This window comes from Eucalyptus grandis, chromosome 9, assembly GCF_016545825.1.
Source record: "Eucalyptus grandis isolate ANBG69807.140 chromosome 9, ASM1654582v1, whole genome shotgun sequence".
NCBI lineage: Eukaryota > Viridiplantae > Streptophyta > Magnoliopsida > Myrtales > Myrtaceae > Eucalyptus > Eucalyptus grandis.
In genome coordinates this window covers 31,574,324-31,592,367 of record NC_052620.1, presented here as the reverse complement: position 1 = coordinate 31,592,367, position 18,044 = coordinate 31,574,324, and the positions used below count along the sequence as shown (strand labels likewise).

The 18,044-nt window shown below is 39.9% G+C and overlaps 3 protein-coding genes across 6 annotated transcripts; all 3 read right to left on the bottom strand.

Annotated features, from left to right (window-relative positions):
* Nucleotides 1-2,911: 2,911 nt before the first annotated feature.
* On the bottom strand, nucleotides 2,912-4,528 carry LOC120288150 (pollen-specific leucine-rich repeat extensin-like protein 1). The gene is made up of 4 exons (XM_039301607.1): nucleotides 4,401-4,528; nucleotides 4,267-4,296; nucleotides 3,503-3,877; nucleotides 2,912-3,222 (listed from the first exon to the last, which is right to left on the bottom strand). Exons 1-4 carry the CDS (start codon nucleotides 4,455-4,457, stop codon nucleotides 3,142-3,144), a joined length of 543 nt encoding a protein of 180 aa, XP_039157541.1. The 5' UTR covers nucleotides 4,458-4,528; the 3' UTR covers nucleotides 2,912-3,141.
* A 2,036-nt stretch (nucleotides 4,529-6,564) lies between these two features.
* On the bottom strand, nucleotides 6,565-12,003 carry LOC104419290. 4 transcript variants are annotated; one of them, XM_039302713.1, is made up of 10 exons: nucleotides 11,848-12,003; nucleotides 11,606-11,766; nucleotides 10,971-11,129; nucleotides 10,510-10,593; nucleotides 9,806-9,961; nucleotides 9,154-9,246; nucleotides 8,913-9,056; nucleotides 7,539-7,646; nucleotides 6,940-6,991; nucleotides 6,565-6,860 (listed from the first exon to the last, which is right to left on the bottom strand). In XM_039302713.1, the coding sequence occupies exons 2-10, from the start codon at nucleotides 11,702-11,704 to the stop codon at nucleotides 6,832-6,834; spliced, it is 924 nt and encodes a 307-aa protein (XP_039158647.1). In that variant the 5' UTR covers nucleotides 11,705-11,766; nucleotides 11,848-12,003; the 3' UTR covers nucleotides 6,565-6,831. The 4 variants fall into 4 exon arrangements, with proteins under 4 accessions (XP_039158647.1, XP_010029217.1, XP_010029218.1 ...); XM_010030915.3 differs by having other exon boundaries at nucleotides 11,606-11,998; XM_010030916.3 differs by having other exon boundaries at nucleotides 9,839-9,961; nucleotides 11,606-11,995.
* Nucleotides 12,004-13,494: 1,491 nt separating this feature from the next.
* Nucleotides 13,495-16,478, bottom strand: LOC104419289 (xyloglucan glycosyltransferase 4). The gene is given in 5 exon segments (XM_010030914.3): nucleotides 13,495-13,853; nucleotides 13,856-14,387; nucleotides 14,527-14,931; nucleotides 15,017-15,325; nucleotides 15,629-16,478. Coding segments are annotated over 5 exon segments (2,001 nt in total). The 5' UTR covers nucleotides 16,283-16,478; the 3' UTR covers nucleotides 13,495-13,752.
* Between the last annotated feature and the right edge of the window lie 1,566 nt (nucleotides 16,479-18,044).

Sequence of the window (18,044 nt, the reverse complement as noted above, 5' to 3'; positions counted from 1 at the left end):
TCTTGAAACCATAGTGCAAATCGTAGCAAAAGTTGGTGCAGATGCCTAACACATGAGAATACATGTGTCCATGCATTCGTCGAAATCGACCCTGTACAATACATTTATGCATTCTTCAATCGCTAAGCCGATCTCACGGGATTAAAACTCTCCTTTCATTTAACTTAAGACTAAGATATATGCACCAAAAAGAAAAACTCAAGATTAACATGTTCTGAGTAAAAAAAAAGAAAAATTGGAATTCTGGAGAAATATTTACAAGCTGTCATGGGAAAAGCAAAAGTGAGAAAAGGGTAATGACAGAGACAGCTCGCCCAAATCACCCGGACACATGAGTAAATTGGCTGCCTGCACCGAACTCAGACTTACGTGTATTATATTCGACCCTCAAACGTGAGAAACTTAAATTATCCCACCCACCAGTAAGAATTATATTAAAAGAAAATAACATAAATAGTTCATAACTTTAATCGAATATGTAATGTAATCCATGAACTTTTAATTTATTTAGCACGATTCTTAAACTTTAGCTCAATATACAATATTATCTCTATATTTTCATTTTATTCAATCCAATTCATGAATTTTAAATACATATCCAATATAGTTCCTCTATTATATGAAAATATTCAATACTTTTTCTAAATTTGAATTCATGTAACAATGATATTAAACATCTTCATATGGCCCGATGACTAATTTGATTTTAAGAATTATATTGAACAAATTAAATATTTAGGGATGACATTACACATTAATATAAAATTTATAAATTAAAAATTTAGAGATCACGTTGCACATTCGATCAAAAATTGAGGAATCGTTTATGACATTATCCATTCTATTAACCTCAAACGTGCATTATATTCAATGCGGACCACCATCAACGTCATTAGTCACCCAAATTCACCATTTTTCAACGATGTAAATTCAATCAAATGTATATATTACAGTCGCATTAATAATTGCTGTTGAACGACAGGACATCCCCCCTGGACCGGGAAGCGACATCTACCCTTTTCCTTTTTTCACTTAAAGAGCGTTTGTCGTCACATGATCATTGACCCGCACGCAAGGCATGTCCTTTGAAGCTTGGGACGAGCCAACACCGAATTAAAGAGATTTTCTTGTTTCCCTCCGGTCTGACATAGGTATTCCCTTCTTTTCCATGATTGTCCTCGCGTAGTTACTCCATGGGGCAGAGAGAAATGGAATTCGGACAAGAAAAAGCCAGAGCAAATCGATTCCAATGAAAAAGAAACAAAGATGGTATCAAAAACTTGGGAATTTCTACTTAGGAATTGAATTTATTTTTCCTCCAGAGGTGATTAATTCAATATGATCGTGACTAAACAATAAACTTTCATTGCATGGACTAATTTTTACAGGACGTTAATTTTCATATCCTACTATATCTGAATTATTTACGGGAGCTTTCAAGTAACGTATTGGAAAAATAATCATTTATACAATGCAACTATATTTTAAGACATGACATGGCCAAACCTCTTAGAATGCTCAACGAATCGCACTGCGCCTCAAGAGTTCTTCGATTACATTGCAATTGGCCGTTTGTCAAAAGATATTTCTAAGAGAGGCTAAAAAAAAAACCTCCATTCTTGTTAGGACTCCAGAGACCCTTTCAAGAAATTTCTCATAACGCGATTTTTTTGTGCCCTCAGTGCGTTATATTTTTATTAATTTAATTACTACGATCAAAACGGCCTACCAAAATAACAAAATTCCATGTGAAATCACATGCAATGCTAGAGAAACCGGTCAACACAAGTAATATTTTTTGCATTGTGAAGCATGACGAGAGAGCAATGCAATTCAATGAAATATTTCCACGGGTTGTCGTTAACTCGACCATTTTTGGGAAATTAATTATGTTTGGGTGAGTCTATCATACGAGGAAAATCCTATGAATGTGACCCGACACGAGGTTCTTGGTGATAGGTATGATAAATCCTATGAATGTGACAAGGTTCTTGGTGATAGGTATGATAAATCCTATGAATGTGACCCGATACAAGGTTCTTGGTGATAGGATTGACACAAGACCATCACTTTCAAGGTGTTTAAATTCAACTCATTACCACCAACATCGTACTTATACGGAGACACGTTGAAGAAAACAAAACCAAACTAAAATGAGGGAGAATACAACCTTCACCAAGCATAAAATTAAGTATGTCAAAATAAATCATAAACTCATTTCTTAATCCATTTTTGAAGGTACTAGGTTGTTATATGGGTTAGTGTTATATTAAAACTTAATCTACCTCTGTGATTATCTTTACACTCTCTTACCCTCAATTAATCTCAAGTTCGCTTACTCCCTGTTTTCGGATTAGTTTCAATATGAGTCTTCCTAAATTTAGTTAAATATAGATATGTTTTAATAATGGGGTTGGTCAACTACGGATTAGGTTTAAGTCACAAAATTTGCATTGGATATTAGTTAATACGAGTTAAATAGGTCTGGTTGAATCGGGTCATTTTCTACTCGGCTCGAATCCAATCTAATTTATTCGTTTGACCAGTCGAAGTAAAGCAAGAGTTGCGAGGCAATGTGACAAAATGGTTGCCCTTTGGGAAATATTTATGAGTGGCAATTTGACAGCGCCGGTCTGTGGGAGGATCAGATGGAATGAGAATCCAATGAAAACTGGTCTGGACCTGTTGCAGATCTCGTCTTTTAAGGAGAAACGAAAAAGGAAGGAGATGAGCATGAGATGTGATTGATGTTGGATATATTCCAGGACAAAACCGACCCATCAATCTCTCAAGTTTTTACCAGCTGCAAAACATAAAGTTTCTTCCATTCACGAGCATCTAACGTTCAACATTCGGTCACTTTATCAACCGTTTCCTTCGTTTCATCTTGATCATGACATAGAAAACGGTGGATCAGCAATTCAGTCAATTCGTTCGTATCATAGAAATTCCAAACGAGAGAAACACTCAGTCTGGAAAGAAGAAATACAGGGTTTCTACACGGAAAGCAGCCATTGTCCTCCCCACAGGACTTATTACAGAGATATCACGAGAAGCAAAAGAACATCTTTCCAAACCACAATTGAAGAAAACACAAGCAAAATGAAAGTACAATTTAGAACCTATAAGAGGAGCATATTATTAGTCCCAGGGCTTGCAGCTGGATCTGGCAGAGGGGACACACTTGGCCTTGTCGCAGCAGGCTTTGCAGTCCTTAATGCCCTGCAGTTGTGAAAATTTCCATGATCAGGAGAGTCATTCCATTCATGGAGTCCTCTTTTCTTGAATGTTAATTCGTTTAGTAGCAGACATAGAGAGGGAGAAAAGAAACCGATCGGTCAAAAATCAGTGGCGTTTATAGATTTCCGAAAAATGATATAGATCAGACAGCAACGTGCTTTCACGTAGCGTATAGTCGATTGGATCATGCACCATGTTGTTTGCATAAATATGCAACTAATGTCGCATTTCATAGTTTGTTTTTCTCGAGATGATTGCTTACCGCGTACTGGTGGAGACGCAGGTGGCTCTCAGTGGTGGTGAGGGGAGGGGCGTGGTAGGGATGGTGCGGGTGGTGGGGATGTTCGGGAGGAGTGGCGTGGTAGGGATGGTGCGGGTGGTGGGGATGTTCGGGAGGAGTGGCGTGGTAGGGATGGTGCGGTGGTGGGGATGCTGGGGAGGAGTGGCGTGGTGGAGATGGTGGGGGTGGTGGGGGCAGGGTGGGGAGGAGTGGCCTGGCCGACCTTCCCGGAAGTGTGGGGTGGGGTGTGGTGGTCGTGGCGGTGGTGGTCGTGGTCGTGGTGGAAGTGGTGGTGTTCGTGCTTCTCCTTGCCGTGATGAGGAGCCTCGGCCAGCGGAGTCTTGTCTTTTTGTGTGACTGTCATGTCAAAAAGCATACCACATTGATTATTTTATCCCATTCAAAGAAGAGGGAAATTTTAAATGAAATTCAGCAATGGATTAATATTCTCAAGTATTAATAATTGGCATTGCAAGGTGAAAACAGTTGAGCTTATATTAGTAAAAGGAAAGGCAAATCAAAGGACACAAAAATAAGCACTGTGATAATGGTGGTATAGTTTATAGTTGGGAGAGAAATGGGATTAAGAAAGCATATATAGCTTCAGTTTCACCTTCCCCTGAGTGGGGATGATTCTCACAAGTTTCCTAAGTGTGTACACATTGGCACATACAAAAAAGGAGAACCTAATAATTCCACTGTAGGAAAATAACATCTTGAGAGAGACACAAGGGTTTTTTTGTTACCTCTTCAGAGACATCGGCGGAGACCATAGCCTACAAGAACAAATGAAGCCAAAGTCTCAGTCAACCAAAGTAGAAGGGAAAGAAAAATGGAATTGCAAACCAAGTGATCAGTAGGCTAAAAAAGGGCTTCATACCGTGGCATTGACTAAGAGCAGAGCTGCAACCAGCAGGAGACCAACCTTCAAAGCCATGGTTACAAGGCAGGGAAGAGGAAGGAGGAGAAGAGAAGTCTATTTGTTGAGTGATGAACTTTGAACCTAACCTCATTGTATTTATACACTCAAGTAGTGACACTCAATAGGTCTTCAATATCTTTCTGTTTTTTTTTTTATTCTGGACAGATGTGCAAGGTGACATTTGGGGGCAATAGGAATTTGCAGTTTCAGCTTCCCCCAGATGAATGTATATCTTCTGCATCAGCCCAGTACTTGGACAGAGAGAGCGGCTTTATCCATGCCTCTGATCCTGAACCATGCAACACTTGGCTCGATGAATTTGTCCAGTCGAGAACTATCGATTCTGGTGTACAGCTCATGCTAGTTCCTACGCAGGGAATCTCCTCTTCCAATGCCCCACGTACAACGTGGCCGCGTTTTGAGGTGAAAGGGTTTTCTTTATAAATGCAAAACGTATTTAAAAATTTATCATTTAAAAGTGCATCGGGAAATAATTTTGGGGGTAAATGCTGCATAAAAAAAAAAACACTATACTTAAAATAGACATTTTTTATTTTTATATTTTAGAAAACCTCAAACAACGAGTCAAATTCGGCGCGCTGGCCGCTAAATCTGGCTCACCAGCGACATCTCGTGTGATGAGGGTAGCATTTAGATACCAAAACTCTAGAGACCTATTTTGCGCTAAGGGACTTCAGAAATCTTTGAAAATGCAATGCATTTCCTCGAAACTTTTGACTTTTGCCTCGTTTCCCTGTTTCCAGTGTCAACTAAGGACGAGCTTACTTGCAGCTTCTTTGCTTGCAAAAATATTTTCAATGAGTACTACCTGACATTTGCATCCTGTGAAGCAGATCCGAGAAAAAAATAATCCCGATGAACCTTCCCCGCCCTGAAATGAAGAACTGTGCCCATGTGTATAGAGTCTGACAAGAGTTGACTCTAGTGAGCAACGCCATTCAACCTTAGCATACCCGAGTCTGAAGATAACAAAATGCCTCCCCGATCAACGTGCTCGCCACAAATTACCGCAAACATAATGCAGATGAAAGGAAAACTGTTGCCTCAGATCGTAATGCCACCAAATTGGCCCTTAACAGATAACAGTTCTCACGGCTTTACGTCGGGAATCCCATGAGATCGTGCCATTTAGGCATTTAAGACACTCATGTTGGAACATGCAAGGATGTAATAAATAATGACACCAACAAGGTACCCATCAAAGATAAACCTTTTTGAGGTACCATGCAGGAGCTATAAAGCAGTGTCTCCAAGAGCTTTCGTGTTATGTCGGACACTTCGACACATGTCCGTACTCTCCGATACTCGATCAACACGTGTAAAAAAATTCGACACCTGATTAACTTTCTCGACACTCTCTAATACTCAAGTTGGAATTCTGATATACAAGTTTCCAACATATGATTCCAATATCAAGATCAATTTTAAAAATTCAATAAATGAGATATCAAAATATGTATATCCAAAAATTAAAACAATAATAAAAATAATAAATGGAGAAATAATAAAAACATAGTATTCTCTTCTCTCTTGACTCCCACTTCTTGTGATACACAATTCACCCATTAAGTTTTTTTTTTTCTCATCTTCCAACATATCTAACATACGAGTCCGAATATGAATCGTTTATTTTTTCTCCAAATTTTATGAATTATTAAAATAGATTTGAATTTGTCAAATTGAAACAATAAATGATATTAATAAATGACAGATTAATATTTTCAGTATATATTTATTCTAGGATTTTTTAATTATTTAACTATTTATGAATTTGATTCCAATTAATTTGATTGAAATAATCATAAAAATGATAATTTATTATGTATATAAGAAAATATATATTTAATATACAACGTGTCTCAACGTGTCGAAATTCTCTATTTATTGAAAAACGACGTGTCGGATCATATCGTGTGTCGGTACTCCTTAGTGCATGAGAACTGGTGGCCACATCCCAGATTGCTATGCCTACCTAGACAATCATGCATATGATGTATCGCAATCTTCCGAAGTTACAGCGATGCACACCTCCTCATGGCGCTTGGCAGGGCCAACGTCCAGCCAGATGGCAAATCGACCTACGCAGCAGCGTAGCTGCAAATAATCAAGCAACCCCAATGGGTCTTTCGGATGCACCAAGCGCGAACTCAAAGTTTCCCATGCACTGGCATGACGACTGCTTGATAGCACACAAGATAGATACTTTCGCTATATAACTAGTCCTACAGCATCCAGATTGTTACCTACGAGTCATATGATTAAGTGTTACATGTACATAGTTGGTCCAGCACCTAAATTAACCACCATGTCATATAGAACACGATCGCAAGAATTACCCAGAATTAGCAGCTGAGGCCTCCGGCCTGCACTAGATATGATCCACCTCAACTTGACCTTCTGCAAGAGAACAATGAGACTTTCTTTAAATGTCTAATGAAGTAAAAGCTATATGAATTTGCTTAAGACAAGCACGCACCCCTTAGATATATGGCCAGATTAGCTTGGGCATCAGCTTCGGAATTGAGATCCTGGAAAACGAAAATGTCATTAGAGACAAGAAGACCGCCCAGTCATGACAAATGGTTGATCATATAACGTGACTGCATTAAGTCAACTATATTTCAGAGCTCAAAAAAAGTATTTCCTAACTTGTTCTGGCAATAAGCGCAGTCTCGTTGTCTCGTTGCTCAGTAAACAGTTCAGGAAAATTGTTAACTCCCCCTCCCCGCAACCAATAGAATGTCATCAAAAGGCCATGCAACATGACAAGCTAATAGTTATAGAACCTAACTAAATCCTTAAACCAGAATCGAGTGCTTGTCTGGCAAAATGGGGAGTTCAAATGCCAAATGAAACATTAGCCTATCAAGTTCACATCTGTCATGGGAGGCCATTCTTATATTAACTTAACACTAAGATGCCAAAAAACATTAAGATTGCATCTTTTAAGCACATTTGATAAAGGTCATGTAAAAAGACTCCTAACCACAACCCTGAAACTGAAATTCAATAGTTTTTCAGTAGTCTAGATATCACATAGAGCTTCTGAAAAGGAAAAACATAATCTGTCTGTACCCTGACAATATGACTGATCTCAAATGATGAAAATTGATCCGTGAGTTCTTTAGCTGCCTTACACAAGTCTGCCATATTCTGTTTTTTTGTCTTCCATAGACCCTGGATCTGTTGGATCAAACTTTAAAGGTGAATACAGCAATGATGTGCTTGGAGAAGATTAAGCACTCAGATATTTAGCAGCACAAGGACCAAAATTAGGGTCTTGTTATATGATGCAGATATAAATACCAATCATGTGAGAATAAATTGGGGGAATAAAAACTTTTGCCAGTTGACAGATACACTTCAAAGCTACGCATTCAAATTATGTACAAAATGCAGAAATCGCTCTTCATGTACAGATTGTTCCTCCAGGTAATAAATTTTAAATATGAATGCTTAAATAGCTCTCCTGGCCTTCCTGCAGTAGTCAGCGTAAACTATAGGGCAAAGCTGCCACATTTTTCCTGGTTCATTGCAGCAGGATAATTAGACAACCAAAGAGGTTATGACATTTAGAAATAGTGACTATTGACTAAAGCCTTAATAAGATATCTCACTGTACAAGTCATCAATGGGTGCACAAATTTCACTGGACCTTCTTAGTCAAAATCTATCCAAGGTATATCCAACATTACTCACGGGTTGCAGTGGGCCTTACACTTGCAGTCTCTCTCTTTGGGATTGGACTCCTGGATCCTCCATAAACTAATTAATCAATAACCTCTCATGTGGATTCTCAAATTCTTCCATCCCTGTTCTGCTATTCCACATGCAACACAATTGTCCTCCATCCAACTTGCATGAGAGGGGGTATTAAGCTATGTTCCACATTGCTTAAATTTAAGTTTGACTGGATTTTATATTGATGCAATCTCCTTCACCTAATGGTTTATGCTAACATAGTGAATAAGTCTAATTCATAACTCATGATTTCATTCATGCATTTCAACATACCGATATGTAAGCATCACCAGATCTATCTAGACACATTTGAAAAGGTTTGAGCCACAAGCAATCAGATGAAGCCAAAAACAAATACATAGATATACTAGATATAAACAAATACATAGATATACTAGATACTGCCAATAACAGTCATTGCAGTATGCCAATACACTGTTATTACCAGGAAAAACAATGTCAGGTGAGAGGTTAATATCTGAACACAATAAACAAAGTAAAATAGCAAATAGACAACCCCTGACCAATGATGCAGCACACTGCTGAATAATTTTGCTCAAAAGAGGAAACTTTACATCTAAAGCAATGACAATGGAGGAGTGCTTCACATCTAAAGCAACTCTCCCACTTTGCTTGACAAACGTGTGTCCATGGCCGTGGGTGCAAACAAGAGAACATCAAATACAGAAAGATTTGGATGTGAGTAACCTGCATACAGACAAGTTGCGAGTCTCCCCGAACTCGAACATGGTTAAAACCTTTCTGCAGAGCATATCTCAACCCCAAAATTACGGCTCGATATTCAGCAACATTGTTTGTAGCAATGCCTACACCTTCACGTAACCGACAAAACTACGAAGATGCAGGTTCAGAAACAGAAGTAAGTCATTAAAAGAACACAGTAACCTAAAAACATTGATTTGAATCATTCTATCTGGTGATTGCATACCACACTTCCGTCTGCGGCACGCAGAACAGCTCCAGCACCAGCTTGTCCAGGATTTCCTTTAGAAGCACCATCAAATTCAATTATACATGACAACTGCATATATAGAAAAAGAAGATAATTAGCTAGAAATTACAGCAGAGTTGTCCTGTACAGGCCAGAAACAAAGTCTTAGTTTTGCAATTCTCAAACCCAGATGAATGAAAGAGCAAGTGCCATTGGGTTTAAGGCTAGCCATTCTCAATAGTCACATACAAAAACTAATCCAAGAATTATAGGAAAGTTACTACGAATAATGCTCATATAACTGAGTGTAGGACACTTGCATTTAATACATTGACCACGGAGACTAACACTCTGAAAATTTCAGTTGACCATGAAAACATACTGCAATAATCTTGGGCCACTTTTTCAACTCTGATGAAAACAAAAAAATTATGTCCCCAGAGGTCCTTAGCTTTTCAAACACAAACCGATCCCTTTATTTTTGCGGGGGCATGCTATTCAGTTTCAACATCACTTTCAGAACAAAATTCACTGAAAACCTTGTTTCGGTATGGCAGCATCCAGTATGGCAGTATAAATGAGGACTGCATATAATGAGAATAAAAAGAACCCAGATGCACATTTACTAGAACTATCAAAAATAGCATACATGATTGGAGGATATTGTTGGACTAGCAATTACATTCTCTAAGTTGAAGTTCTTTTGCAAGGAACCAGGGGAAATTGTGGATGACCCAACTGCCTGCACAAAGCAGAATGATGCAGACCTCAAGGAACTAGGGGAAATTGCGGATGACCCAACTGCCTGCACAAGCCAACTTTTCCATTCACATTGTAGAATCCAAAGCATCATGGTTAATGCTTGTATTCAGCCCTTCTAGTGTGATAGAATCGATTAATGAGAAGACATAAATTTGGCACAAGATGAAAAAGCCGATATAATGTGCGAAAACAGGCAAAGGCTTCATTTTAGTGTACTAGAAGGGAAAAAGATCCAAAGTAAACGTAAAATCTTCTGGCAAAGGAAAAGCAAAAAATTGTTGATTTCAGTGTCTCAAGCCGCTTTAAGCATTACAGTGAGCCTCTGTCCTTTTTTTCTATGAGCTGTCTCACTAAGCTCTTTCTTTTTTAAGGAAAAAGACTATTTTTACATAAATTTTCCAGGTTGAAAGAAGCAAATTTAAGTTTACTTAAGAATGTACTTAGTCAATTTATGCAAACTGCTTGTTGCTAGTTGATGCATAAACCTGGTAAAGCCATAACTACACCACTGTTGAAGCCGTTCCATTATGAAGTTTATACAATAGAAGAAAATCAGATGACAAGATGTATGTTAAGCAAAAATTAACTGACATTTAAACCTGATGTGAGCAATCTCTGCGGACTCTGTAATGGATACTCCTTGTTGACGGTAGACCTTCTAAAAGAAGCCGGTTGCTGAGAATGAGAATGCATGGCTTGTAATATTAATGTGACAAATATTCCATATCAAAATATTTCAGCTCATAAAATTTTTCGTATAGTGACATAGAATGCTGGGCCAGCAAAGCACAGAAGAATGATACGGTGCCCATCTACTTAAATTGTTTTTAGACAACTCCAATATTTCTAGGTAGCACCAACATGTGTAGAGTAACAACAAAAGTCAGCAACCCAATTACACATGAATGTATGGGGACACAAGCACAAGCATCTCGTAAATAGATAAATGCGAAGGCAATCACGCGCAGCCTTTTGATGGTACAAAGGAACCTCTACCCATAGTATGACATCAACTGTCTTGCAACAACAGAACATGACCCAGATCACCTAACCTGATCAGGGCAATGCACAAGATGACCGAAAATATTATTCTTCAAATCTGCAGCATCGACAGTGTAAGAAGCATTTTTAAGACCACGTGACATTAGGAACTCTTCAGCCTCCTTTGGCAAACAATACCCTTTGAACACACTGACCGGCGGATCATGTACCTGACATGATTGAGCAAATGGAATAACTCTTTCCTTCCAATTAAATGGATAATCAGGTATAATTAACCAATACAATATAGAACCACCACCATACGGTCATTGCAACGGCACCAGACAAGAGTTATTCTATCTTAACAAAAGCTGCATCATTCCATAGAAATAGGAACAAAACAGAGTTATCAGTTTAAAGTCTGCTGACAGGGCCACGTTTTCAGTCGGGAATAAGAGAAACATCTTCACATCAAGGACGCCCTCCACCTTCAACATGACCCAGTAAGCCCAACTACATGCACGAAATTCATCTGTAACTGTACTTATCTGAAGTTTCACCTTGACAGGTTCGAACATTTTACCAGATAGAGAACACCCACGAAACATCACATTTCAGGCGATAACACCACCATAATAGACCATGCATGAGAACAACGAAAATGCTCAACCTTTAGCCCTCTTCTTTATCCAGAAAAAGAACTTACAGATGATCCAACTTGAGCTTGGCAATCGGATAAACTCTTGTAAACACCAACAACATCCCCCTTGCGCACAACATAAAAAGCATTCTTCTCCTCCTCCATCGATGATCCAGAGAGAAAAGCTCGACCTTTCCAGAGCAAAAAGCTTCGCAAAGAAAAAGGGTCTTCCACCAGCAAAAACTCACATTAGAGACGACAATCCAATGAAAGCTTGAACTTCGCTCTCAATGGAACCGTCGAATTACCATGCTCGGCTCAGCAAAAGGAAAAAGGGAAGGAACCCAGATGGCCTGCCTGCAACCCGAGTGAAATTACGAATTGTGCGCGAGAGAGAGAGAGAGGGAGAGAGGGAGGAGTTTGTAAGCGTAGTCTCTACCGTGTTAACTGCACAGTAATTGGCCAGGCCTCTGCAGTGGCCCGTGATTATCAGTTCGACAAGAAAGGTGGGGAATGATGAGAAGACACGGATGTACAAAAAGTGAAACAAATCAGAACTGAGAATGGGCTCTGGCGGGAAAAGGAAGGAGGTGAAAGGTCGCCATAGCCATAGGCCGGCTCTCAAAAGCTTGTTCCTTTTCTTTGGGCTTTTTCTTCTGCTCCATGCGATAGCTCTTCCTCTGTGGACAAACGTGGCCACGACTTGCGACAAAGCCCGTCAAATTCGAGAAAAAGAGTTAAGTTGGTCAAACACATCACTTCAAGTCATGCATCCTACGCATAAAATAATTGGTCATGCTCCAAACACTCTCTACATGCCCCGAAATCAGTCTAGATTAAGATAATTCGATTCGCTCTCAAGAGATCGTGACTCTATCGCTCGAGAACGGTTTGGATTAATCGCATAAACAATCTCAAAACAACTTGCATGCTAAACAGCAGCTTTGTTTTCTTTAATTGTGCCTTAGATTGACAGGATCTATACGCAAAAGTAAGCCAGGAACAGGGGAAGCGGGTTGGTGCTTGTTTCGTATTTTTGCCTTACGTTTGAAGGAACCATTTTGGCTTTGATGTGTTCTAGATGTACATAATAATGGATGGAGATTTACTCTTAGTTTCGGGAAAGCTACTCCAATATCAGTAGGATGGACAGTTCTTTACAATTTCAGCGACACCAAAAACCGACTGAGTACTGATGCAGTCTTTACAACGTTAAAAAAAAAAAGAAAAAGAAAAACACCAGGAAAGCAGTAGATTATGAGGTTTCTACATGATTGTCGTGAGTTAATGGCCTGAACAACCCTTACACAAGTTCATATGAGTTGTGCTTCCTTCGTGAACATCAAAATGCAAAGCATGAGGCTCATTATTTGGAAAGGCTAGGAGACGATTGGCCATTCTCACGATAGCTCGTGAAGCCTGCTTAGCAAAGCATTTTCGTGACAGCACTGCCTGAACTTTGATGATATCTTGACAACGGTAGAGATGTTAATGCCATGGACTGATACATGGACGACATTAAGAGGGAAACTGAAGTGGCAACACTCAGATTTTGTCAAAGATAGAAAAGCTAGGACTAATTTAGTCCCAGCCAACTAGGAAAAGTACTGCAGATATTGAATTCCTATGTGCATTTTCCAGGACGATACTGACAGCTTATTGATTGTTTTCCTAGCTATCACAATATGTGGCAACCTTTTCTAAGGTAGATGCTACATTTCACTTTCTGGTAAACTAAACAGTAGATGATGGCTTTTTGTGCTCATTGTTTGGATCACTGTGCTCCTAGCTTCAATTTGGTTTTGTTTCCCCTTTTCCTAATCTGGGTCAATACTCGACAGTTCTTATTTGCCGAAAGCCACGAAACACTTCGTGGAAGCTCGAGAAAGGTACTGCTCGAAAATTTGTTGCCATCACCTTCTAGAGCAAATCAAATGACCTTCACTGCAAACAAATTTACTTTAATATATGATAATTTGTCTTTATTGCAAACATTAATAACACAATTATTCTAAAATGAATCCGACTATAAGCTTTTATACCTCCCTATTAACAACAAATGCGCTTGTTTCTACTAGCATCTGATAGTCCCAGTCCATCCAAATTTATAATGGAGCTGGATATTCGACCTTCTCTTTATCTGGATATCATTTGCTCAAACTACAACAAAGCTGCCGGTGATATTAACCTCAATGCATTTACACACTCCCGCGTTAGCTCACTTGCTCCCCGATCAAATCCAAGCCGACGACCAGGAAAGACAGCCCTTGGAACAGCAAGAAATAGAAATGCACTCCATGAGCCGATAAAAGCTTCGAGCTGACGCCGTCAGGAGTAAAAAAGCGAGCACCAGCTCCTTCCTGTATATCCTATTCCTTTTCCTCGCTGGAAATGCGCCCTTTTCCTTCAATTTGCTCAACATCTCCAAACCCGAATCCGAATGCCTCCTCTGGATCTTCTCCTCGTTCAAAGACTTCTCCTCCCTTTCTGCGAATGCCAATAGATCGGATTCAGAGGACCGACCAGTCTTCTTGGTCACAATCCATTCATAAGCACTTCCAAGCTGAAACAACCCCGAGATCATCGCATTGAACTTGGTCACCGACATGGTGTTCTCGAATAGCAGGTAGGGGACCAGGAAAGGGAAGGACTTTGGCGCAGGGAGGATGTTGAGTAGTGACATGAAAATGGGTACGTAACAGATCACCCAGAGAGGGAGCTCGGCCTCGGGTATAAACATGGTCAATGGGAGGATGATGCAGAATAATGTGAATGAGTAAAAGGGAAGTATGAGCTTCCTCAACAAGAAGAAGAGGAATATTAGATTGGCCTTCTTCCACACCGTTATCTGGAAGAACATGGACGAGCATGTAATTAGTACAACAAGTTAAGTTTGTCCAGAAATCATAGATTAGTCATGTTGCTGATGCTGACACAGCTAGCAAATGGAGAACTATCACACTTCTAATTTGTTATATTTGTCTCACCTTCGAAGTAATTATGGCAGGAAGACACAATCGGAACAGCTGCATCGGGCCTGAGTGCCACCGGTGCTGTTGCTTCTTGTAAGCTTCATAAGACTCAGGAAGTTCGCAAAGCACCCTCACATCATTAAGAAAAATGAATTTCCATCCCTTCAAGTGTGCTCGGACTGCAATATCCATGTCCTCAACAGTCGTTCTCTCAAGCCATCCTCCTGAGTCCTCCAATGCCTTGATTCTCCACACGCCAGCGGTCCCGTTGAATCCAAAGAAATTAAGGAAAATGCCGTTCACTTGCTGCTCCACCTCAAAATGGAAGCACAGGTTGACGTTCTGAAGTCTCGTGAGTAAGTTCTCGTCCTTGTTCACAAACGACCAGCGAGCTTGGACCAAACCCAAGTCAGGATTGCCCTGCAAATAGTTTACATAATCTGTTTCATTCTTCATAAGAAGTAAAACTGGAAATTTTATGTGTGACTGTAATCTCTGTATGTACCTTGAAATGAGGGACCGTAAGCTTTAAAAAATCAGGATTAGGCTGGAAGTCCGCATCGAAAATTGCCACGAATTCATAGTCTTTCACATAATCACAGGACATGGCTGAATTGAGATTCCCGGCTTTGTAACCTGTTCGAATTAATCGATGCCTGTATATTATGTTCGCCCCCTTTTCGCGCCACGAGGATACTTCATCCTTTATAAGAAGCTGTACATTTCCATCATCCGAATCATCCAGAACCTGAATTAAAATCCTGTCTTTGGGCCAATCCAACTGACAAGCTGCCCCAATCGACTGAGCATACACCTATGTAAAAGTTCCATACTTTAGCCTCATTGTGAAAAATGAATAAATTATGACGTGCTGCAATCACCTAATTGGGTGATAGATTGGAAAGACATGGCCAGAGTGAAATTCACAAGATCTCAGTTCAAATAAAGCGCAATTATTTGAGCAATCATTCGTCAGAATCAATTCCTAGACTCTACTGCAATCCATTCATTACATCCCAGAGTAATTTTTCCAGAATCTATTAAAACACGTAAACTGGGAGCCCAGAAAAAAGGAAACTGAACCTCTGATGAAGTGCAAGTATGTTTGGTTACATACCTCTCTCTCATTGCACATAGGGATCTGAACAAGAACCATGGGAAAATTCGAAGAATCCTCAATGTCAAATGCTGCTTCATCTATCACGGGCTTCAATTTCCTGTACTTGATCCAGAAGCACCCAAGGCACAGCACCATCCTATCAAGAGACTGAATCATGAACAGTGCGACACAGAATTGAGAGAGCGTGATCACCAATGGTGCAATGTAATCAGCTCTGAAGGCCAGCCAAGCCATGTATGACCAGTGCACAAGGCCCTGAACCTCCAAGGGATGAATCACTGACAGATAGCTCCATTTCTTGAAATGGGCAATTACTTCCATCGCCAAGGCAAAGATTGAGATGAAGAGAAAGGCTTTCATGAATCTGTACAGTCTAGTTCCCCTGCCCTGTGGCTCTTCTTCAGCTATGTCAGCAGAGGAATTTACACGTTTCTTGACAGAGGCAAATGTTTTGTTCAATGACATGGCCAACCAAGAAACGCATGCCAGAGCTTTGTGTGCTTTCAGGAGAAGCAGCCATGTGAATTGCTTGGGACTGGCGGCTTTTCGCTTCTGCTCCAGAAGCAGGGATGTATCAGGACCACTGATCTCAAGCAATGAGAAGTTGTTGTTTGGCTTCTCAATGGTCAGCACGACCGTGTTTGGAGCCATGCCTTCAGCAGCTCGATATTCCAGAAACAAAAATGAACAAAGAAAAACAGGGAGAAATTCGAGAACCCCAGATCAAGAATTTGGAGCAGAAGCAAACTGCTGTAGTGGGTTCTCAGCAGAGAAACTGCACAACATTATAGAGAGTGAGATGGGAGTGACCATGAAAATGGGTGCCTGTTTCTGAATTCTTTTTTCCCCAAATCTGGATCTTTCGATCTTGGGTTTGAAGAGAACCAGAAAATCTAGACTTGAGCTGTTGAAAAGGCTTGGAAGAACCAAATCTTCGACGTCAAAGCCTGATGCCGATGGCAGAGCTAGAGAGAGAGAGAGAGACAGAGAGAGGGAGGGAGGGAGGGAGGGACCATGAGAAGTATCAACGCGTGTCGGTTCTAATTTGCTCAATGAACTGCTAGGCATTAATAAAGGACCGGGGTCTCTCGTGCTCTCTACTCTCTAGTAAAATATGGTTAAGATCTATCCTACATTTTTAATTTATGTACTTTGAACTGACTTGTCATCACATGCATACAAGCGTAAAATGATGTGAATGTACCCCAGTTCGTTCAATAATTTGCGGGTCAACATTACATCGGCATTTAAATGCTGGGCCAACCCCATGAACCAGTGGAGTAGAGTGCTAAACTTAGATTCATTATTATCGATAGCATTCAAAAATATAGTTGTAAATAGTATAGTCTTCCCCTCAGTTTCACGTTTTGGGATCAGTTTTTACTAGCACGCAATGTAAGAGTTGTAACTTTGAAGGAAAACGTGAAACTTGAATCATTTTGTAGCTTCCGAAACTGTCCACTTTGATATAACGACGTGGATTCCACGTCACCGCTAGCTAGACTAAGTATGGATCAATTGAAATTATGAAGTGATCTGGTCTTGCAGATTCATTTTGAGCTCAGCTACTGATAATCAAGAACATCCCCCAGGTCCAGCCAAAATGCAGGTCACTGCACACTACTATTCATGTTTGGTCATATGGGCAATGCCAGTTTGTTATTCTTTTTCCTTTTGTTTTTTCCTTTTTTCTGGGTTGGGCAATGCCAGTTAAATGCAAGCAAATGAGTGGCCGTTGTCCATTAAAAGATGTGCCCTAAAATTCATTTTCCACTCTTCCTTAAACAAACAAATAGTAGATCCACTATTTTTTGGCTACAGCATTATAATTCCCACTTACCAAACAGAGCTTATGAAATGCAAATGTGCTTACTATTATATCTATTTCTGTGATCTTGTTCAGAGTGTGGTTCGATTGATTTTTTCGGATGAATCTAGAAAAACTGCAAATAATTAGCTGCTTAGTAAGACGGTTTACATTTTGTACTGCATAAAATGTTAAATCTCTCGTTCAATTCGTGCTCGACATGATCTCTCAAAAGTAAGCCATAAAAATCTGTCTTGACTTGTACTCTGGGCATGGAAAAACTGCATTCGATCGCGATAAAAAGGTGGATCGAGTCTGACAGACAAAGATTGGTTCGCGGTATCCCTGAAATATTAAATGGAGAAAGAAAATCCAGGGAATATACTGTTAGACACCTCAGCTTATGGTTAGATTAGCCCATGAGCATTCTTTAATGTCAGAAGCAGTCAGTAAGTTTCAGCTTGGTCATTTACTTCAATAGTTTCATAATTCCTATATTGGCTTGCCAAAATCTCTCATAACTAGGGAAAATACAGCAAGTTCATCACTACCTCTCTTGCTTGCCCCAATATTAGGAGGAAAGCCACATAGAATTGGTTGCTTTTA